The sequence below is a fragment of the Sceloporus undulatus genome, chromosome 2 (genome assembly GCF_019175285.1).
Source record: "Sceloporus undulatus isolate JIND9_A2432 ecotype Alabama chromosome 2, SceUnd_v1.1, whole genome shotgun sequence".
Taxonomy (NCBI): domain Eukaryota; kingdom Metazoa; phylum Chordata; class Lepidosauria; order Squamata; family Phrynosomatidae; genus Sceloporus; species Sceloporus undulatus.
In genome coordinates this window covers 262,963,541-262,983,531 of record NC_056523.1, presented here as the reverse complement: position 1 = coordinate 262,983,531, position 19,991 = coordinate 262,963,541, and the positions used below count along the sequence as shown (strand labels likewise).

The 19,991-nt window shown below is 36.9% G+C and overlaps 1 protein-coding gene across 2 annotated transcripts in view; it reads left to right on the top strand.

Annotated features, from left to right (window-relative positions):
• Positions 1 to 19,024, top strand: part of SNX24 (sorting nexin 24) — a 71,343-nt gene extending 52,319 nt beyond the window's left edge. Inside the window, exons 4-8 of one of the 2 annotated variants that reach the window (XR_006102224.1) lie at positions 13,161 to 13,255; positions 14,529 to 14,561; positions 15,146 to 15,231; positions 15,405 to 15,469; positions 17,743 to 17,818. Coding sequence is in view for 1 of the 2 variants with exons in the window: in XM_042452521.1 (XP_042308455.1) it covers positions 13,161 to 13,255; positions 14,529 to 14,561; positions 15,405 to 15,469; positions 17,743 to 17,813 (264 nt within the window). In the remaining variant the exon portion in view is untranslated. Of the gene's footprint in view, positions 1 to 13,160; positions 13,256 to 14,528; positions 14,562 to 15,145; positions 15,232 to 15,404; positions 15,470 to 17,742 lie in introns of both variants that reach the window. The other variant, XM_042452521.1, reaches the window with a different exon arrangement.
• The last annotated feature ends 967 nt before the right edge of the window (positions 19,025 to 19,991 follow it).

The window sequence follows — 19,991 nt, the reverse complement described above, 5'->3', positions numbered from 1 at the left end:
CCTCAACCTGTAAGTTTATATTCTGTAGTAAATGGTAGATAGTAAGAGTTCAGCTGTCAAACAACTCTGTAAGCTGTCAAGAGCCTGGAAGAAAATATCTAGTTTTAGTCTTGAAAGACTTGGCAGGTGGGGGAATCTGTCTTGGATTCAGGACAGTTTTGAATTCAGGATTTCTTGCAGAACATACATTTGAACTGTCTGCAACCCAAAGATTGTGCCTTGCCCCTGTTGTTGTCAAAGAGGTTAGTAAAGATTAGTGAGAATGAGCAGCAATGGAATTGAGTGTTTGTCTCTCTCTTACACATGACCCCATCACCATTGCCTCCTTTCCTTACACTTTGTTCCTGATCTACAGGTGATTTTTTAAAAGTTTGCATAAACTCAAACAAGCATGAAGTAAACCCAGTGATTTAATTTCATTAAACACTTTGTAAGTGGTGAAGATTAATGTATATATCTCCTGCTAATTCTTTCCAATTACTTAGTTCATATAAATTCCCAAGCCTGGTTAATTATGCTGAAGTCAAGAGGTAATTTTTAACAGTATTTCCACAGCAGGGGAATTTTCCCAGCGTAACCTTGCCCTCTAGTAGAAACTCTCAGCAGATTAGGCTCCCTGACTGGAGTCCATTCATTTTCAGCTCAAGCCTAATTGGTGCCGACTGGCTGCCACAGGTACCTGGCTATTGTACACATAAAGAATGCGGGTCCTTCCGAGAACAAATAAGGAAAGATTAATTGTTCGTTTTGTTTCATCCCAAGGGAAATGCGGACCCTTAATCAAGAAAAATAATTTCTTCTGTTGATTTGGCTTATTTGGAAGGATGCATAATTGTGGAAAAGAGTATGGTGGACACGCTTTTGTATGAAATGTAGCCATTTACTTTACATAGAAGGCAAAGATACAATGAAATAAATGTAAGGCAATGCTGAAATTGATGGGGATGGCTCTCATTTCTCATAGTAAGTAATTTGGCTGTTGGGCTTTTATTTGAACCAATATTGGTAGGTAGTATTGTCATTTGTTTTGTCTGTTTCTTTGGAAATCTAATCAAGGAGACAATAGTGAAGAGGGGGAGGGAATAGGACTCCAAATTGTCCTTAATTGCTAGAACACAAAGTGAGCTAAACACTCTGGTGTTTCCAATTAAAGAATCCGTTTCAAGCAAGCACCATTAAATCTATCTTTCCCTGTCTGATAAATAAGCTATCAAAGACTGGAACAGATTAATTGAGAGCAATTAATTCAAGGCTTAGTATAAAAGTCAGACAAAGCCAATGCCGTCAATGACTACAGATTTGACAGAAAATAAATTATTTCTTGGATTAGAAACATTTTAGCCCTTGCCATCTCATTACCCTAGTCAGCAAAACACTCCAGAGAGCTAGGTTCAATTTTCTGCAATGCCAGTCTACAATCTGTGTGACTTTGGGTAAACCTCTTTGTAGTTGTGTTCAGTGACAACATTCAAGGAGAGGTGGTTTGAGAATTGCAGCCATTATCTCTTTCCTTTGATAATATAGGGTAAAAGTCTTCCTTAGTTTATAACACTGAAGTGGCAGGTATTGTTAAAAACATTTAGAAAAAACAGTCTGTCCTTACATATTCTTTTAGGAAACTCAATGATTTCTGTATATTTACTCATATGCATGAACAATATATTTTTATAACAGATACATATTCAATGTGGATCTAATATTTATATAAGCTACCTTGTTACATTATATAGTTATAATAGCTTCAATTAGGCAGATTCCATGGTAGCTATTAACCATTAAAAAATGTAAGATCCATGTTCATGATATCCATGTTACGATACAGGGGACATGGAGAATAACTGGAGAAAGTTAGCCAACTAACAAAAGTACATTCCTCATCCATTCATTCATTCATGCATTCATTTATATCCTGCCCTTTCCTCAGTTCAGAATTCAAAGCAGCTTCCAACAGATTAAAAAAAAAGTTTTTTAAAAAAATCACAAAATACAAAAGTTAAAAAGAGAGTAAATGATAAAAACATTAAAACCAGTTAAAATATAAATCATTACAAAGATACACACCAGCAGGACAATTGGAAATATCCAGTGCATTGTATAAGATGGGTGTATATAATCACTTATCAAATGCTTGGGGGAGTAGAAAAGAAAAGAAAGTAGGGAGGGTGCCAGTCAAACTTCACTGAGAGGGGAGTTCCAGAGCCTGGGGCAGCCACTGGGAAGGCCCTCTCCTGTGTTCACACTAGAAATATTTGTGAGGATGGTGGGCCAATTTAGGGGGACCAATCAGGGTGGCCATACTATGAGGCCAGGAGAGGCCAGCTCAAGTAGAAGATTACAAATAAGGCACCCCCTTCCACAGCTGCCGATGTTGCTGCCACCGTCACCCGAAGGAGGTCTGTTCTGTTTTGTTGTCACTATGCTTGCTCTTCAGTAATGTCAACTTTCATTGGTGACAACAGACAATTCCTTTTCTTATGTATTTGATTTATTTTATTTATATTCTTCTTTTTGCCCAAATGGAGTGAAAGTGCTTTATACTATGAGTTACAACAGAACAGGTAAATCAATATGGAGTACAAATCTTTTTAAAAAAAGAAACCATCAGTCCGATTAGAACACCACTTTTAAGGCATGTATGCTGTTTGCCATCGTGCCAATTTGTCATAATGAGGAATGCAGCAACAATGTCCCCTTCTTTTCCCCTCACCCATACGCTGGCTGCATTATGACCACACAAGAACAGCCAGGCAATGTCGCTTCCATAACAGAGAAGGTGAATGTCCTAGCATGGCAGAATGAGGAAGGGAGCACAAGGGATATATGTTGTTGATATATATTTAATATACCGGTATGTTGCAAACCATTATGCCACAATAAACTATAAGGATTAAACAGGCACTAAACTGATGGCTTATAATTGCCTTCCCAGAGGAATGAGAAAAGGATATGATCAAACTGAAATGTTGACACAAAATAGTATTTAATATACAGAAATGTGAGTTTAAATTTAAGGAGTAAATTATCATTAATAATTAGAACTGTAAGTATGATTAAGTATGTATCTAGTCACTCATCTGTCATTTTGGAAAGTAAAAGTCACAGATTTTAAATGAAGAATGGAAACTTGCCAAAACTAACCTGCAGCAGATGTTTATCTTACCTGTAGTAGAGCTGCACCCTTTTTTTCATTGGCACAAAAATAATTCACAATAAATTCTTATAGCTGAGGTTGTCCTTTTAAATTATCAATTTGATTTTCTGTGCCATTATTAAGAAATCCCTCATACTTGAGTTTGGGAGGGACAAGTGTCAGAGAACAGGAGCTGCGGTGAAGTACCTTTGATTGAGCAAGGAATACATTGCTCTGTTCATTCTATAAAAACGTGTCAGTTTGCCACCCAAATAAATGCCTAGAACGCATAAAACATGGAGCCAAGTGACCCCTAGAAGAAAAAATCAATTGCAGTTCATATTTCATATGCCTATAATTGCTGGTGAAAGCAAAGCAGCAGTTCTTTATAGAGAAGGCTTTTCTTTTGTTAGATGTTTCCTGGGAGGGGGGAGAAGGTTGTATTTGTTCTTTTTTGGTCATTTAAGTGGTTATTCCTTTCCTATGAACTGAAGTACTGTACTCCAATCTGTAACAACAGAAGTCAAGTTTTCTTATTACTCTTCACAGTGTTTGAACTGGTGCACTGAACTATAGAAGAGAATACTTCATATACAGCTATTCTGCTTGCGATTCTTGCAGCTTTTGCAAACAAACAAAAAACACCATTTTAGTCAAGGTTCTGTCATCTGTGAAGTTATCAATTTGCTAGTGTTTTAACCCCTCAAACAGTCTTTTTGTGTGTGTTTCTTTTCCTCAGGCAGGCAAAGGAGCCTCCTCCTTTAAAAGTGGAATTGTGAAAGTATCCTCTTTATTCCCCCATTCCTCTTATTTCCTCTTTATTTCAGTCTCATTTTCTTTTTATAAAGCCACTCTAGGATTCCTATCCCACTGCGGACTGAGATGTCATATGGATAGAGAAAATGCCGCTCACTTTATGGATTACTGTTAGGTCAACAAAACTTTGGCAGCATTGATTAACTTGACAGTGAGTACAGCAGTACATTTATCACTTATGGCTGTGCTGTAGAAAATCTAATAAGAGGCAAACAATTCCCTTTAGAGTAGTAACAGGTTCACTGTGGCTAACGGTGCATGCACTGGAAATTTCTGCCTTTAAATTATACTCTTGCTGCTAGTTGGGTCATTGACTCAAAGCTACTGCACTTCCCATGACCATGCTCTATATTATTTATTAGATCAAAATTGTGCGGTTTATGGAGCTCTTCTTCAGCTGCACCTGAAACAAAGACTGTTTGTAGTTATAAGGTATTAGAATAAGGTTTGTGCCTTGTGCAAGCAAATTAAAGCTGGCTGTAGTTTGTGCAGCCTGGTCTTCACAAATGCTGTATCAGTAGATGATGTAGAAGAAACACATGAGTTTTGATTGGATGAAATTTGTAAAGCTAAAAGCATCTTTTGAGCTTTTGGGGAAATTAATAGTGTAGGGGAGTGTCTATCAAATAAGCCTAACCATATACGTGACTCTGTGCCTAGATTCTAAAACAAGTTAATTTATAAACCTAAGTATTTGTAGTATTGCTCCAAATGTACAGTACATTTCCAAAAGAAACTGCCCAACTCTCATTAATTTCAATACCTTTTGTATTATAGTATCACTTTGACCTTTTCTGTTCTTAATAGGAATTCTTAAGATTACTCCTTTTCCCTTAGAAAGATTTGTATGGCTAGACTAGGACAAAATATTTATACAATATGAGTAAAAACACAAGTGCTGAGAAGTGTTTCCACTGTAAAAGCTCTACTCTGACAAACCCATGTTCAATCTTTTAACCAGCTATTTTTACATTACTAGTAAAAACCTAAGAAGATGTTAGGCTTAATGTTCTATAAACTCAGTTACATTTTTCCTGTATTCCCTTGTAAATATTTAAATATTTGTTACAAGTCCAAAGAAAGTAGGACTGGAAATCTAGAATTATATCTGATAATTATGTTTATGTAATGTTTATTTTTGAATAGTGTGTGGAACATTTTGTTTTCCAAGGGACGTTTCTTATTACTGGATGTTGTCCTAAACTCACTGCAGTGTGATTATTACATGCCATTGGATTCCACTTGAAAAGCAAACATACTTACATTTGAGATGTCATGCTTAAATGAATTTCACATGAAGGCCTACTGTCAGCTGGGTATGGTAAAAAGGGAAGTTTGGGTAATAGAAAGTTTGATAGAAAATAGAAGAAAATAAAATTTTAAAATAAAAAAAACGTTCTGATAGCTTTTAACATTATTTTAAGTGAGGAAACTTTTCATTATTCGGGAAGAATTCTTTTATTGAGAAGCAGTTGTCAGGAGGATTAATATAATAACTGAGCTTGTGTTCAGATTAAAGGAAAATGTGTTTAAAGAAAATCCCATCACAGTGTGCTTTTAGCAGAAAAACTGAAGCAACCTGAATGAATACTGCCCTGGAACCCAACAGAGAGCAGAAACACAGAGAAACATAATCCTTATTGCTGTATTTAGCATAAATAAAAGCTCTGATTCTCAAAGCAGTTTTGTTTTAGAAATATGCTTCCTTAAATTCATGGATTTGTATAAAGGAAATACTCCACCACTGCCTTCTTAAGAGTGCAGACCTGAATATTGATTAGCTATCACACTGGCATCAGAACTACTCTTAGGATTCAATTTTTTTTGTTGTTTTGCATATTTTATTGATCAAAAGTGGTAAATGAGCATCAAGCGTGCAAGAAGACGATGAATTGTTTACTTGCATAAAATAACCTTTCAATAAGGGAAGATGCATTGCTCACACTTTTGGTGCTGTTCTGCTGCCCGAAGCAGATGGCATTCAGCTGCTATTGATTTGCTCCTATAGTTACAGAGCAGCATGTAACTAACCATGCTTATTTCAGGTGCATTTTGGCAAGTTCTTGGTGGTGGTGGGATTTTTTTTTTCCTTTATAAAATGGGATGAACACAGTGTCCCCATTTTAGAAAAGGAAAATAGTAAGAGGTGAAAACAGATAAAATGCATAAATAATGCAGAAAAGAGTACCAGACATCTTTGACCAAAAAAGCCATACTCTGAATAATCTGTTGAAACGATAATATTTATACTTTTAGAAGTACTGTAAACAAATACAAGAGTTTTTTGCTTACTGGTGTGTGTGTGATGTGTTTCAGTTCAAATCTCCCAAGTTTGCTAGATTCTTATAGCTTCCAAATATTTGTGCTGGCGTTGTGACAGATAACAATCCTTGGAGCTATAAAAGTGTGTTTGTGGACTGTCATTTAACCAAGGTGTTCTCTTCACATATGTCTGCATGAGTTTTAAATATTCTTTAGCTATGCATTTCACCTGTACTTAATTCAGAGGTTGTCAACTGCTAGAGGTTGGAGAGCTGCTTTTGCCCCCTGTAGGGCCTTTAGAGGCTGTACTCTCCACTGTCATCCCTTTGGATACCTATCTGCTGAATTTTGGAGGTACGCCAAGTATTTTGCCTCCAAGTAATCAATGTTCCTCAAACTATCAGTAGTCAAGGTTTTGGGACTTGCTACTGGCCATTTTTACACATCTTCCCAGAACTTAACAAAATATTTTCCCCAGCTGTGTTTATATTGTGTTTATATTGGTAGTTGTCACTTTGGGAAGGAAAATTAATTTAAAGCCAATAAACAAATACAAAAGAAAACACTGAAACCATGTTAAATACAGAAATGATGATACTCCTTATCTGTATTTTTACAATGCTGCTAACACGTTTGTCCTACTGGTACAGGGATGGGGAATTGCAGGATGTTAATCTACAACTCTCATCCTCCCTCATTAATGTCCGTGCTGACTGTGAGACTAACAGGTTTCCCAACCCTGATTAGCAATCAGCTAAAAACTGGATGAGGAGGGGAATCAGTTCACAAGAAGAACAGGGACAAGTAAGACAGAGCCATAGTCCACACCTGACATGTACAGTATGTGGGGATGGATGGACAGACAGACGGACACCTACATACTTCTTGATCTTGGTTACTGCTGTAAATGTTTCACTGGAAATATTTTCTGGTGCACCTTTCATTTGAGCTTTTATGTGTGGATGTAATCTTTATTCTTTGAACCTTTATGTTCTTATTACTATTTCACTAATATATGCACATTTTTACTCTTTTTCTTAAATTATGCAGGATGCTGGCAATGAAATGTGATTCCTGATGACTGTTAAGAGCATCCTCTATTATTATTAAACAAAGGAATTGGAGTAATGTATTTCATATTGTTGTAGTGAAAAGGAAAAGATGAATTAGCAAGATACGCTTCCGTTTCTTTTAGAAACGCACACTAAAATGTTCAGTCTTGGATAGAAAAATACATTCCAAACTGCTTTTTGATTTTTAATATATAATGTTCTTTTGCTAACTTTTTTATCCTTGTTAGACCTCTTTAAATGACTGCTGGAGACAGGGCAAACAGAGGAATATATACTACAAAGTGTTCTATAAAGACTGTGGGTTTAAGTCCCAGTGGAGTCTGACGCTCCAGCCTACTTACTGTAGCTAGGATTTATTGATTTTTTTTTCTCCCCCATTTTTAGCAGCACCACTGAATTAGATATTGTGAAGCATCTTTCCTTGTGAAGAGAGGAAAAACTGTCATGAACTTTTTCACCCTAACAGTAGGGCATTTCAGACTAAAAGATTGCAAAAAGGATTAAAACCTTCAAAAAGCACAAACATCTTAGTACATAAGACAAAGAGTGTTCTGGTCAGAAGATAGTTGTGGATCTTGGGGAACTAGATTGGTTGACTGGGGAGGAGGGAATGCATTTTTAGAGCTGTTTTGTGTGTTAAAAAGAAAATCAATCAGTGAAAACAATGCAATCCTCTGGTGCACTCTCAGAAGGTTAGGGAAATGGTCTTGTCCAAGTTTCCAACAAGCTGTTCAGTTACTGTTATAATTGGCTGATGAGTAGGTTTGGACCTAACTAGAATGCCAGGGTTCGATTTCATAGTGTCCTTTGTGAAGAAGTGTCACCATTTATGCTGGCTTTAGTGACAATTTTTTAAAAAGGAAACTCGTGGGAAATCATTATGCTGTTTATATGTCTCCCATCCTGGAGAACATTACCCTGTGATATTTTAGCACTGTTTTCCACTGCATGATGGCATCTAGCTAAGGTTAAGGCAGAACAAGTCCCTCTGCAATTTTGTGACTATATTTTACTTACTGAAGGAGAAAAGATAACTGACAATTAAGAATTTGGGATGTCACCAAGAGAACATGTACAACTAGCCAATGCTATCCTCTGGGAATATGTTTTTATGAAGCTGAAAAGGTAGAAAAATTGGGATTTTAGGAGGCTTCTTACATAATACTGTACCACTGGGTTTTTTTTTAAAGAAGAAATCTAGTAAACATTTCTAGAAGTGTTTTTAAAATACAATAACAGAACAACAGATGGTCAAAGTGGAAATCATTTGGATTTCCATTCATAATTTAGCTCAATTACAATAAGGAACCTATGGATCAAAAGCTGGTACAGATATGCTTGAAAATAGCTTGTTAATGGGTGTTCCCATAGGCAGAAGGAAGGGGATCATTTTGCTTGTTTCCACACTAGATGTTTCCAGATATCATAAGAATTGTAGGGATGGAAAATATTTGAAAACATTTGTACATGAGTTTTTGTGCAGAAAACATAATTTTCTGCACAGAAATATTATTTTTGTGCAAAAAATACTGTACTTCAGAACATATTCTTCACAAGATAAGAGGCTACAGAGACTGCCTATGCTACCAATTCCTAGGGCAATTTTACTCACAATACCTGTTTCTGAGGAAAGCCCACTCAGAGCCAAGCATTGGGCCTGGTGGTTGCTTTAGAGAGTTCTGCTAACCAGGGCTGGGGAGTAGTAGTGATTTTGGGGTTACTCCTTGTCATACTCTGGAATAAGATTTTTCCCCTTAATATTACTCCTACTCTTATTCCTGGTGGGGCTGTTCAGATTGGCCATGCATTACCTCAGTCTGAGGGAAGACTAGTCAGAGCAAGGCTAGCAGACTCTTCAGAGCATCCAGATATCTGTGTGGATCACAAAAAGCTAGAAGAGTAAAATATAATATTAAATATTATAAGTAACTAAGCAGCTCTGTTTTGAACTGATGTTCCTAAACCATTTTCACATGTGTATTGCAATAATCTAGCGCCAGTGGGCTACCAGACCATGGATAACTGTCTTTGGCCAGAATCTTGTAATGGCAGACAAATCATGGAATAGATCATCATGAGACCATTTTTTCCTATAACAAACAAGGCTGAGTTGTATACCTGTAACTCATTTAATTCTTTCATTAGAAATTGCGAGTGTAATCCTAATGAAAGTTTGTTCTTTAGAGTAACAGCAAATGTTTAATCAGATAATATGTCTGTAGCTTGGGCAATAATCTGATAAAGAAAACTCAACTGATCTTTGCTAAAAACAGCCCCAATCTGATATGGATTGATATGGATACGGATGTGGATATGGACAAAACATCATATCCACATCCATATTGTATGTCAGACTCTATAAGGAAATTACAAAAACACTACATACATTGGGTTAACTCCACAGTGTCCTTCTGTTGACCTGCTGCAATTGCCCACCTCACTAAACTACAGTTGGCCTTTCTTATACACAGATTTTATTATACACGGATTCAAGCATCCATGGTTTGAAAATGTTAAAAAGTATAAATTTCAAATATCAGACCTTGATTTTCCATTTATTTTTTTTATAAGGGACACCATTTTGCTATGTCATTATATTTAATGGGACTTGAGCATCCACAGATTTTGTTATCCACAGGGGATCTTGGAAACAAACCCCATATAACAAGGGTCCACTTTATTATTCCCAGTTTGAACAAAACAACTATAGTCAACAGAAAACAGAAGCTTCTGTTCTTACAGCCTCCACAAAGTAGAGACGAGTAATTGTGCCCAAGTCTAAGGCATATTCACATAATGTTGGAATCATTGAGTTGGAAGAGACCTCAAGGGCCATCAAGTCCAACCCCCTGCCATGCAGGAAGACACAGTGAATGTAACCCCAACAAATGGCCATCCAGGCTATTTATCAGGAAGAATTATACATAATTCTGAAACCTTGAACTGAAAATGGCTGTTCTGCATCAGACAAAAATGTCCAAGCACTTCCACAGGGGAACTTTTGCATGGGTAAAACACTGAGAGGATTCCAGGAGACTTAAAAGGACTATGGACTAAAACCTACTCTGCCTGTATTTAAAAGTATCCTTAATTGTCTGAACAGCTTTCTTGATACTCTCCTGCAAATCCTAGGTTAGTGACTACAGTATTAAGAATTTGTTTGGTTTGGTTAAACAGTATATATTGCTATGCTGTTCACATACCTTTTGACTTGCATCCTCCATCACCTCTCCTTCCATGAATAACTGGAATGCAAAGCAAGATGAATTTTGTAGCAGCAGAATGCTGATTTTACAAAATGCAAATAGGAGACACATTTAATGCAGAATTCTCATTTAAAGGTGAACTGAAAGGCTTTACACCTGCCAGAATCCCAAGGCTTTATGCCCTGTCTGTAACAATTGACATAAATTGTGGAGATTTGCTTGAAAGTAGCCTGACTCTTTTTTTCAAGTTGGTTGGTTGTAGCCAGTTTTCAGCCCTGTCAGCCCAATAATGTTACCATAGTGGTGGTTAACCTTCATAATAAATATCTTCATTATTTCAGTTAGCATTCATATACAGTACAATTCTCATAGTGAATCACATAGATTCTCATAGTGAACCACATGAAATTTCATAGCAGCTATATTCTTTCATTTTTCTTATTGCCATAGTGATGTCATAAATGCTGGTATTTATCTCTTCCTTCTGACAAAATGAAAATATCCTAATTTTAGCTCATAAAAAGGGATGGCTAATGAGCAAGGTCATAAATCACAAAAAATCCTGTAGGTTTCATATATTTTTTTTCATATAAATTTAATCTTTCACTTTTCTGAGATACTTTTCTCAGATACCTGCTCTTTCTGGTAGCACACTGTAACTTAAATGATGCCAGAAGAAATTTTGAATATTTGGTTATTTTGGATACTTGCTTGCCGTATGGTTTGGAATAAATGATCTTCCAGCCCTATAATGCTCATTCCACATACCAACTTCAGTGAGTCGTTTCATTGAATAGTATTGGAGAAGGCTGTGTACTATTGCAAGTTCATAACTGTGCTTTCTCATCCAAGATAAAAGGGAAACTACCCTTTGGTTGTATATTGTTTCCTTTCTGTTGTCCTTGATAAATGAGAATTTACTGCCCTGGCCTTTTCTCTTTGGGAAAAGAGAATGTGGGTTTTTAAAAATTTAATAAGAATGTTTTGTGCATATGTGGGTATGAAAATAAGTATTCCATAACAGGAATACTTCTACAGCAAGCTCTCCTAGATGATACAGGTTGTAAAACATTATCACTTTATTTATATTATTACTTCACTTTTCTTCTAAAGACTTAGAGTTTATCCATTTTATTTGTGAGTTACTGTATACTTCTGCTATTTTCCACTGGCACATGCGCCTGGACCACACTCATGGGGGCATGTCCCATTCAAGCCTATGATGCTTGAATATGCACAGTCCTCCATTTGCATGGGGAGGGGGGGGGCAGAATGGATCCTCCACAAAAACAGAGGGTCAACTGTATACTCAAGTATAGGTCTAGAAATTTTAATTCCCCCTTCTGTGAGAAGAGCAGCAAAAGGCAAGATGTTAATCCACCTCAAGGGCACCTAAAAGAAGCACTGACCTCTCCACTTTGTTTGCCATGGCCCCACTTCAGACCTTTTTGAATGCCTGAGTGGGGAAATGGTGGCAGTGGCAGCTCTTCTCCTCAAAGGATTGCTGAGAGGAATCAGGCTCTGAGGAATTTGATAAGACATTTATGTATGTTTCTCATCTTTTCTGGCTTAAAATCGCAAAGTTATCACACTGACTTTAAAAAGCTATAATCACTGCTAATGTAGTCACAATTTTCTTTACTTGGCCTTTTCATCCTTTTTTGACATATGTGCATTTTCCTAGCCCTACCTGTACCTGGTCGCCTCCTCTGTACATTGCACAGCCACAATTTACCATAGTTCCCTCCTCATCCACCAAGGTTTTAGAGTTATCACAGGCAGTTATGACTGCCATGATTTTGTAACTCCTTTGACATCATTTTCTTTTGCTTCCTCCTTTACATATTACATTACATGTCTCTAAGTGTTATCCTTGACCTATCCATGGGTCATAGCAAAATCCATAATTTTGGCCCCCCAAATGTGCATTCCACTTATACATGAGGTCAATTTATAATCAAGTATATACAATAAATTAGGTTGAGAACATACTACTTGACTAATCCAGAATTGAACCCAGAGCACAGTCCATCATTTTTTACAGTACAGTACACCGTTTGGCTCTAGTGTGGGTGGATGGGAGGGTGGGTGTCTTACAAAGAGAAGCCAGGTTTGATTGCATTGTGGCTATCCTCAAATCTGAATTTTGTGATGTTCTCAAAAATAAGGCTCCTTGATGAATGTGTATTCAGATCTCTGCTGTATTTTGTGTTAGATTTATTGCTAATTAACAGTTCTCTAATCAAATGATTATAAGTCATGCCTTCAGTAGACAGTGATTTTTCATGAAACATAAGCATTTAGTCTCTGTATTGCTGAACATCACACAGAGAACTTGTGGTTCTGCATTACAGAACTTTGGCCAGGTCGCTATCAGTTTATAGATGAACCAGTGCATTGTAAGCTGATCTGTCAAACCAAACACTAGCCTTACCTTGTTAACATGCTCTGAATCTTTCATTAATGAAACCAGCTAGACCCCCAGACACTCAGGAGACTTCCTCTCCCATGCTGCCATGATGGATGAGAGTCTTTCAGATCCTAGAAATGAAGTAGCTCTAGTTATTGGGTATGATGTTTAAAAGGGGACAGTTCCTTTGTTTAAAAAATGGCAATGACATGATTTATTTTACTGTATGCATTATTTTGATTGGGTTTTTTTTATTATTGTAGAGTATTATTTCAGATAATGAAGAGCTTCCCAAAATTTTTCTTGACTTCCTCAACGTTCGTCATTTTCCTTCTCTCCCAAAAGCAGAAAGTTGCGGGTAAGGATTTTACCTAACCATCTCACAGTGCAACACAGAAGTGATACTAGTCCAAGTTTCCCCACAGCTAAACTAATTCTATCATCTGGTACAACTCCACTTTCTCTATATAGATACTAGATATTTCAAAAATTAATTCCATATTGAGATTACATTTGGATTTTAAAATGGCCAGGAAAAAAATGGGAGGGGGAGAGTCCAGTGGCTTTGTTTTGCAGATGAATCAAAACAACTACAGTGGTACCTCGGGATACGAAATACCCAGGTTACGAATTTTTCGGGATACGAATAAATCCCATAGGGATTTATTGTTTCGGGTTACGAAAGTTTTTTCGGGTTACGAAAAAACTCCGGCGCTGTTTTAAATGGAGCCGCGGCAGAGCCGCGGCGGAGCCGCAGCTTTTTTCCCCATTAGCGCCTATGGCAATTCGGCTTACGAAGGTTTTTCGGGTTACGAAATTAGCCGCGGAACGAATTAATTTCGTAACCCGAGGCACCACTGTATTTTACTCCGTTGTCAATTTTATGTATTGGCTTTTGTGTTTGCTTGCTGCTTGTATTATTAAACATTAGTTATTTATGTTGTTATGATTTTTAAATATGTTGACTGATTCTTTTATGATGGGAAAAAGTGGGGTAAAATTATTAGATAAATAAGCAAGAATAGGAATGCTACACACTTTGTCTGTGGCTGTGGTAGGGCACTGCTACTCAAAGTGGTGGTTCATGGCCCACTTCTGGTCCACAAGCCAATGGCTGCTGCTCAGGGGAGTTTCCAGAAAAGAAAACGTATTTGTATTCAGTAGGCACTAACATAGTACCAGTCCTTGTCACATTAGCAGGGGAATTGGCAGTCCACTGCATCAGATAGCCACAGCAGCACTTTAGTAGAATTCTTGATTTCTTAGGAGTCTTCATCGATGCCCATACCTCAAATGGTTTTCACAGAAATGTTCAAGCAGTATTATCTACATCGAGGGAGATGCCATAAAACATTATGTTTGCCTTAGCAAATTCAGTTTCTGGAACAGGTTCAAAGGATAAATGCTTTATTGCAGAAAACCAGCAGAAATACAAGTCTGGCTCCTGCCCCTGGAAACAAACTCTTGTATATAATGCCACTAGAATAATGGATAAAATTGGGCAAGTGGAAACATTATTAAGATACTCCTCTGATAAAATGTCATGCGATCTTTACAGAAAATACTGCGATTTGTTTTCACTCTGGTTCATTTCCTTTATAAACTAATCTGCACGCATTTTAATATTTTAGTTCTTTTGAAGAAACAGAATCAGAAGAATCAAGGTGAGCAGTTTCAGTTTAACATTCCAGTGCAAGATGTGTAATAAATATTATGCAATATAAAATCAGAATAATTTAATGTTTTACAACCCACATTTGGAAACATAGCAAAATGAAATGTTTTATACCTCTGAAGTTTTTTTCTATGCTGAGATATAAAGAACAGTATAGATTTTTGTGCAAATGTCTACTGTGGATTATTTTTTACTCCTACCAATGAGTACAGTCCAGCCAAGGGGTGCTTTAAAACTCTCATCTTGAAATCAGTAGGTGGGATCTACAAAGTCAAACTTAACCATTGACAATAATGGGACAAATTAGTAACGATTAACCTAAGTGCTATTGCAGACTTAATTTACTACCATAACAGCTGTGTTTTAAGTCTCACATTCTTACAGATAGATGGTCACACAGATTTCTGCTTATTTTGTGCATTTTTTGTGTAAGAGTCGGAGAAAAAGCAGCTGCTGAAACAAGTTAATGTTTAGTTTTAAGGGGAAAGGACGGGTATTGCAAATTGCTGAACTTTGCTTTATAGTGGGATGATTCCAGGGCAATCTATATATTTTAAAAATGTTGTGTTTCAGGGTTGCAGTCCTGGATTCATTTACAAAACATTGAATCTGATTGATCTTGGTTGAATCTGCTTCTGAGAAAATACCTTTATTAAATGGTATCTGACCTTTCATACTCAGAAATGTTTCCTGTCTTTTGCATAAAACTTGTTTATGTAAACAAAAATTATATATAAAACCAGCTACATCCTCTCATTCTATCAAAGCTAGTTTGTAGTGTATTCAGTTTACTATCCGTTGATGCTGACATTCCTGTTCTTGACCTTTCTAGCAAACTGTCCCACCAGCCTGTGCTCCTGTTCCTAAGGGATCTATATGTCTTGCCTGCAGCCAATGGTAATCAAACCTGTCATCTCTTAACAGCTCTTTACTGAACTGACCCTGCACCACAAAAACCACATTATTATTAATACATGCTGAGCCCAAATTCAAATAATTTGACAGAATATCAGGAGTTGTTACTTTCAAGTTATTTAAAGAATAGCTAGAAAATGAGGTTTTTATGAAGAGAGAAACAACTACAAAGAGACTAATTTTGAAATATTTACATTTTTGTCTGTCTAAATACTGATAAGAGTAAGGCTATCCATGGTGAGTTTTCCTTTTGAAAACAGAGCACAACACAACATACATACATACATACATATTGCATTAATGATAACATTTTAATTGTTGAAACACCTGTTTGACTTTTTCAGACAATTACTTGAATAAAAAGTAATCTTACATATTTATATATTGTTTCCAGTTTAAGTCAGCGAGATAAGTATTTGAGGTGACATATGTGGCTGCTACTTTTCAGCACTCTCCCATTTAAGAGTGCCCAGATTTCACCCAAACACAGTCATGCTTACAGCAGATCCATGTCAGTTTACCCAGTTGTTCTGCCTAAATAAAAATACAAATTATCTAACTCCTACAGTCTTGCTGCTAAGTTGCCTGTGCTAAGTGCTCTTAAGTGGATTGAATTTATTGGAAATTTTAGCTATACTACACATAATGTCCGAAGTCCATACTTACAACTTGCAAAATTCTTTTATTTTTTAAAAACAAAATCGGTGATGGAGCCATCAGAAACAGGGCTGCAATGTGAAAGAAAGGGAGTCTTCACTCTTTTCGCCACATAAGAATTCCCCAACTTCAGTGTCCAGTTGAAAAAGGGAAAGGACCATATGTTATGTATATTCTGAATATTGTCACTTCCAGTTATTCCAGTAATCTTATTTTGGAGTGGTCATCTTTAATAGCCATAAACAAGGACAGACCCCACAGGAACCATTTCACCTCTGAGTGAATTGAAGAATGATGATGATGATGATGACCTTTGAATTTTATATATAAGAGGCAGAAATACCAGATTCCATTCCAGGAAGCTTCATATGCCTCCTATTTTTCTTCTCTTTCAGCATTGTTCTGTACTTTACATTCTGAAAATAGCCAGGCAGAGGTGACAGAAGTTCTGAACAGCTTTAGTAGGGCCAGGAAAATAAGACAAGGAAGCTAGCTTGTATCTTCCATCTGTCCCAAGCCTAGCAGCATCACAGCCCTGTTGCCCTCAAGGTTAAACTGTTATCTGTCAGTAATGTGTGTGTTTTTGTAATGACAGACAAGGATTTGTTAAATTCAAAGGTTATTGAGGGGTTTTATTAAAAAAAAAAACCTGCATTGTTTTAGATCATAACCGCCTCAATATTTAGTAAATTTCATACTACTGAATAAGAATCATGAATCAATATTTGTAAATACGTGATTTAGTTGTGGTCTATATTACGTTTATTTTTTATGCATTTCTACCTAGAATCAACACGATAAAATGCTAATATATAGGCTAAGGGAATATATAGTGCTAAGAGAATAAATATGTCTCAATTTCATATATATAAATAAAATAAATATATACACACACTCATTCTCCATTGCTATTATAAAAACATTTATTGAATTCTTTTTTAGCACTGCATTAGAGAGAGAGACAGAAAGAGAGTTTTTTTGGTATTCTCCCAGGAGTATCTTCTTTCTATTAGTATATTGTTTCCATTAGTGTATCTGTTGTGACGATTACCATCCCTTGGTTTCAGAAATGTCATCCCTTTAGATGGAAGTTCTTGTAAGAAACCCTTTTATGTTGACTAGGCTTGCTGCTCTAGGGATGCTTCTGTGATGGTATAAGCCTCTTCCAGTCAACTTGGACTAAACACTGCTGTAAACTACAATGGAAAAACTGCTGTGAAGTATTCCCAGTAGAAATCTTGGAATTCCTTCAAGTGTATTGAGATTTTGTTAGAAATTGAATTGCCAGTGTAATCCATCTTCCTTGTGAGAAAAGATTCAGATAAAGAGCTGGAGCCTAGCAGCATTAAGTATTAGAACATCCCTTTAAATCAATAAGCTACAAATCTGGCAGTGCATTCAAGCAATGCCCAGCGCTACACTAAAGTGGGTTTAGTGCTGAAACAGCATTACTAATAACACAATCCTGAGCATAGATAAACATGGTGGTGATGCAATATCCTAAATTACACTGGGCCTTTCCTTGTTAAGGTCTACAAAAACATTTATATTGTATTGACATATGTAAGAAAGCAGTTTTTCTTCTCTCTTTTTTCCAGATGACTTTACAAATGTAGTTATTGAAGGTGTTCTTCGTGGATTGTTTTATTCTCACCTACAACCCAGGTAGAAAATGGCTTTCGACATACAGTAACTAAAGTACATTCAAATACTTAGTAAAATTCAAAACAGTGGGCTCTGGCAACGTGTTTAATGACGGAACATTTACTCTTTTAAAATCAGTGTGTCACTAATATTGCTGCTTTAAAAAAATGAAGAAAATGGCAACTCTGCTGAATTTATCTACTGAACTCTAAATATTTAAACCATGAAACCAGTGACAGTCATGTACTAAGTACTACATAAATAACTTTCATCATATATTTTATTTTTATTTTGGTAATAAAATGATTACACTAAGCCTTTTTTTAGTGTAGCATCTACTGCTGGCAGTGGGTGCCCAGGACATTTTAGCATGTGCAAGACTGAAAAATGTAAATGTTAAGGGAAAAAACTGCCAAAACTGGAAATGTAATATAAGCTTATTGTATCACTATTTCTGGTGTCACATTATGTCTGCATTATCAGGAATGGAGGAAAATATTTTTATGCCTGAAACTGGGTTCATATATAGCTTTAATTTACTTCAGAATTCTGGCCACAATCCTTGTGCTTCCAGTTAACACCATATGCTTCTTTAGCATCACATCCCCACTGTTAACATCCACTGTTCTAGAACAGAAAACAAGTAATGTGGTTTTAAAAACAATCTAATCATTTCTCAGAGATCAACTGTCTAAATGAAACTAAGCATATGGGCCAGAATCCAGTTGGGGAGTTACATCTTCGTAAGTGAACTGACATATGTGGGATTTAGAACTGAATTAGAATTAACATCCATATCCACTAGAGCAATGGTTCCCAACCTTTGGTCCTTCAAATGTTTGGACTTCTGCTCCCATAATTCCTATTAGCCACGTTAGCTGAGGCTTCTTGGATCTGAAGTCCTAAACAAATGGAGGAGCAAAGGTTGGGAACCACTGCACTAGAGGGCTACTGTTATGTTCCTATGCAGCAGAGCCAGCAAAGTGACCAGTGTGCAATAGGACTGATGCACAAGGAGCCTGATCCACAAGATGCGCATCACATCGGTCCCAATGCCCATCAGGTACCACTGCACATTGGGCACTCTTGTATCTTCACAATTCACTAACAGGGTTTCTTAGCATTTCTGCTATGTAGCAAAGTATATGTAAAGTTATATAACGTAGATGCTGATACAGGATTTCAGCAATACTGTATAAGATGTTAGAACCCAAAATAAAACAGTAACAATAACAAGCATGTGTTTATGGTTATTTGCTGTCAAATCTATTTTGATTTGTGATGACCCTATGAAAGAGAAACCTCCAAGAGCCCAGGTGATCAACTGCATTCTTCGGATCTTTGCAAACTCAGTGATGTGGCTTCCTTGACTGAATCAATACATCTGAAGTGAGGTCTCCCTCTTGTCCTGCTGTCTTCCACATTACTTCATGTAATCATTCCACTCAGATTCCTAGAAGATGATGTCTTCCCATTTGAAACTCTTTCCTATCTGTCCTGTTTTGTTAGGTAAAGGTAAAGATAGTCCCTTGACATTGAATGTCTAGTCATAACCAACTGTAGGGGGCAGCACTCATCTCCATTACTAAGCTAAAGAGCCTGTGCCTTTTTACACTGCACAATTAAGAGTGCTGTGATTCCACTTTTACTGCCATAACAGCATCCTATAGGATTCTGGGATTTTTGAAGTTTAGAGATGGGAATTTAGAATTCTTAGCCACAGAATCTAGTGTCTCACCAAGTTACAAACCCCCAAAGTGCCATAGGATGTAGCCAGGCCAATGAAAGAAGAATTAGTGATATAACTGAATAGTATGGAAAGGCCCCAAGACAAGGAGAAAGGTGCTATTTGTCCAACCATAAAATGGTTGCAGTAAGATGGGGCAGTAAGAGCAGACACAAGAGGAGGCTGATCTTGTCTCTCCAGTACAACCAAGGGGAAGGGAGGACAGTGGTACTGCAGCACCAGCATGCTGTTACATTTAGGCAGAGAAGAAGCTTAGGGAGCTGGGTATGTTTAGCTTGGAAAAGAGGCTAAACATACCCAGAGTGCTAAGTGGTGACTTGATAGCCATGTTTAAACATTTGAAGAGATGTGATACTGAGGATAGAACAAGCTTGTTTTCTGCTGCTCCAGAGACTAGGACATGGATGCAAACTACAGGAAAAGAGATTCCACCTAAAGATTAGTAAGAACTTCCTG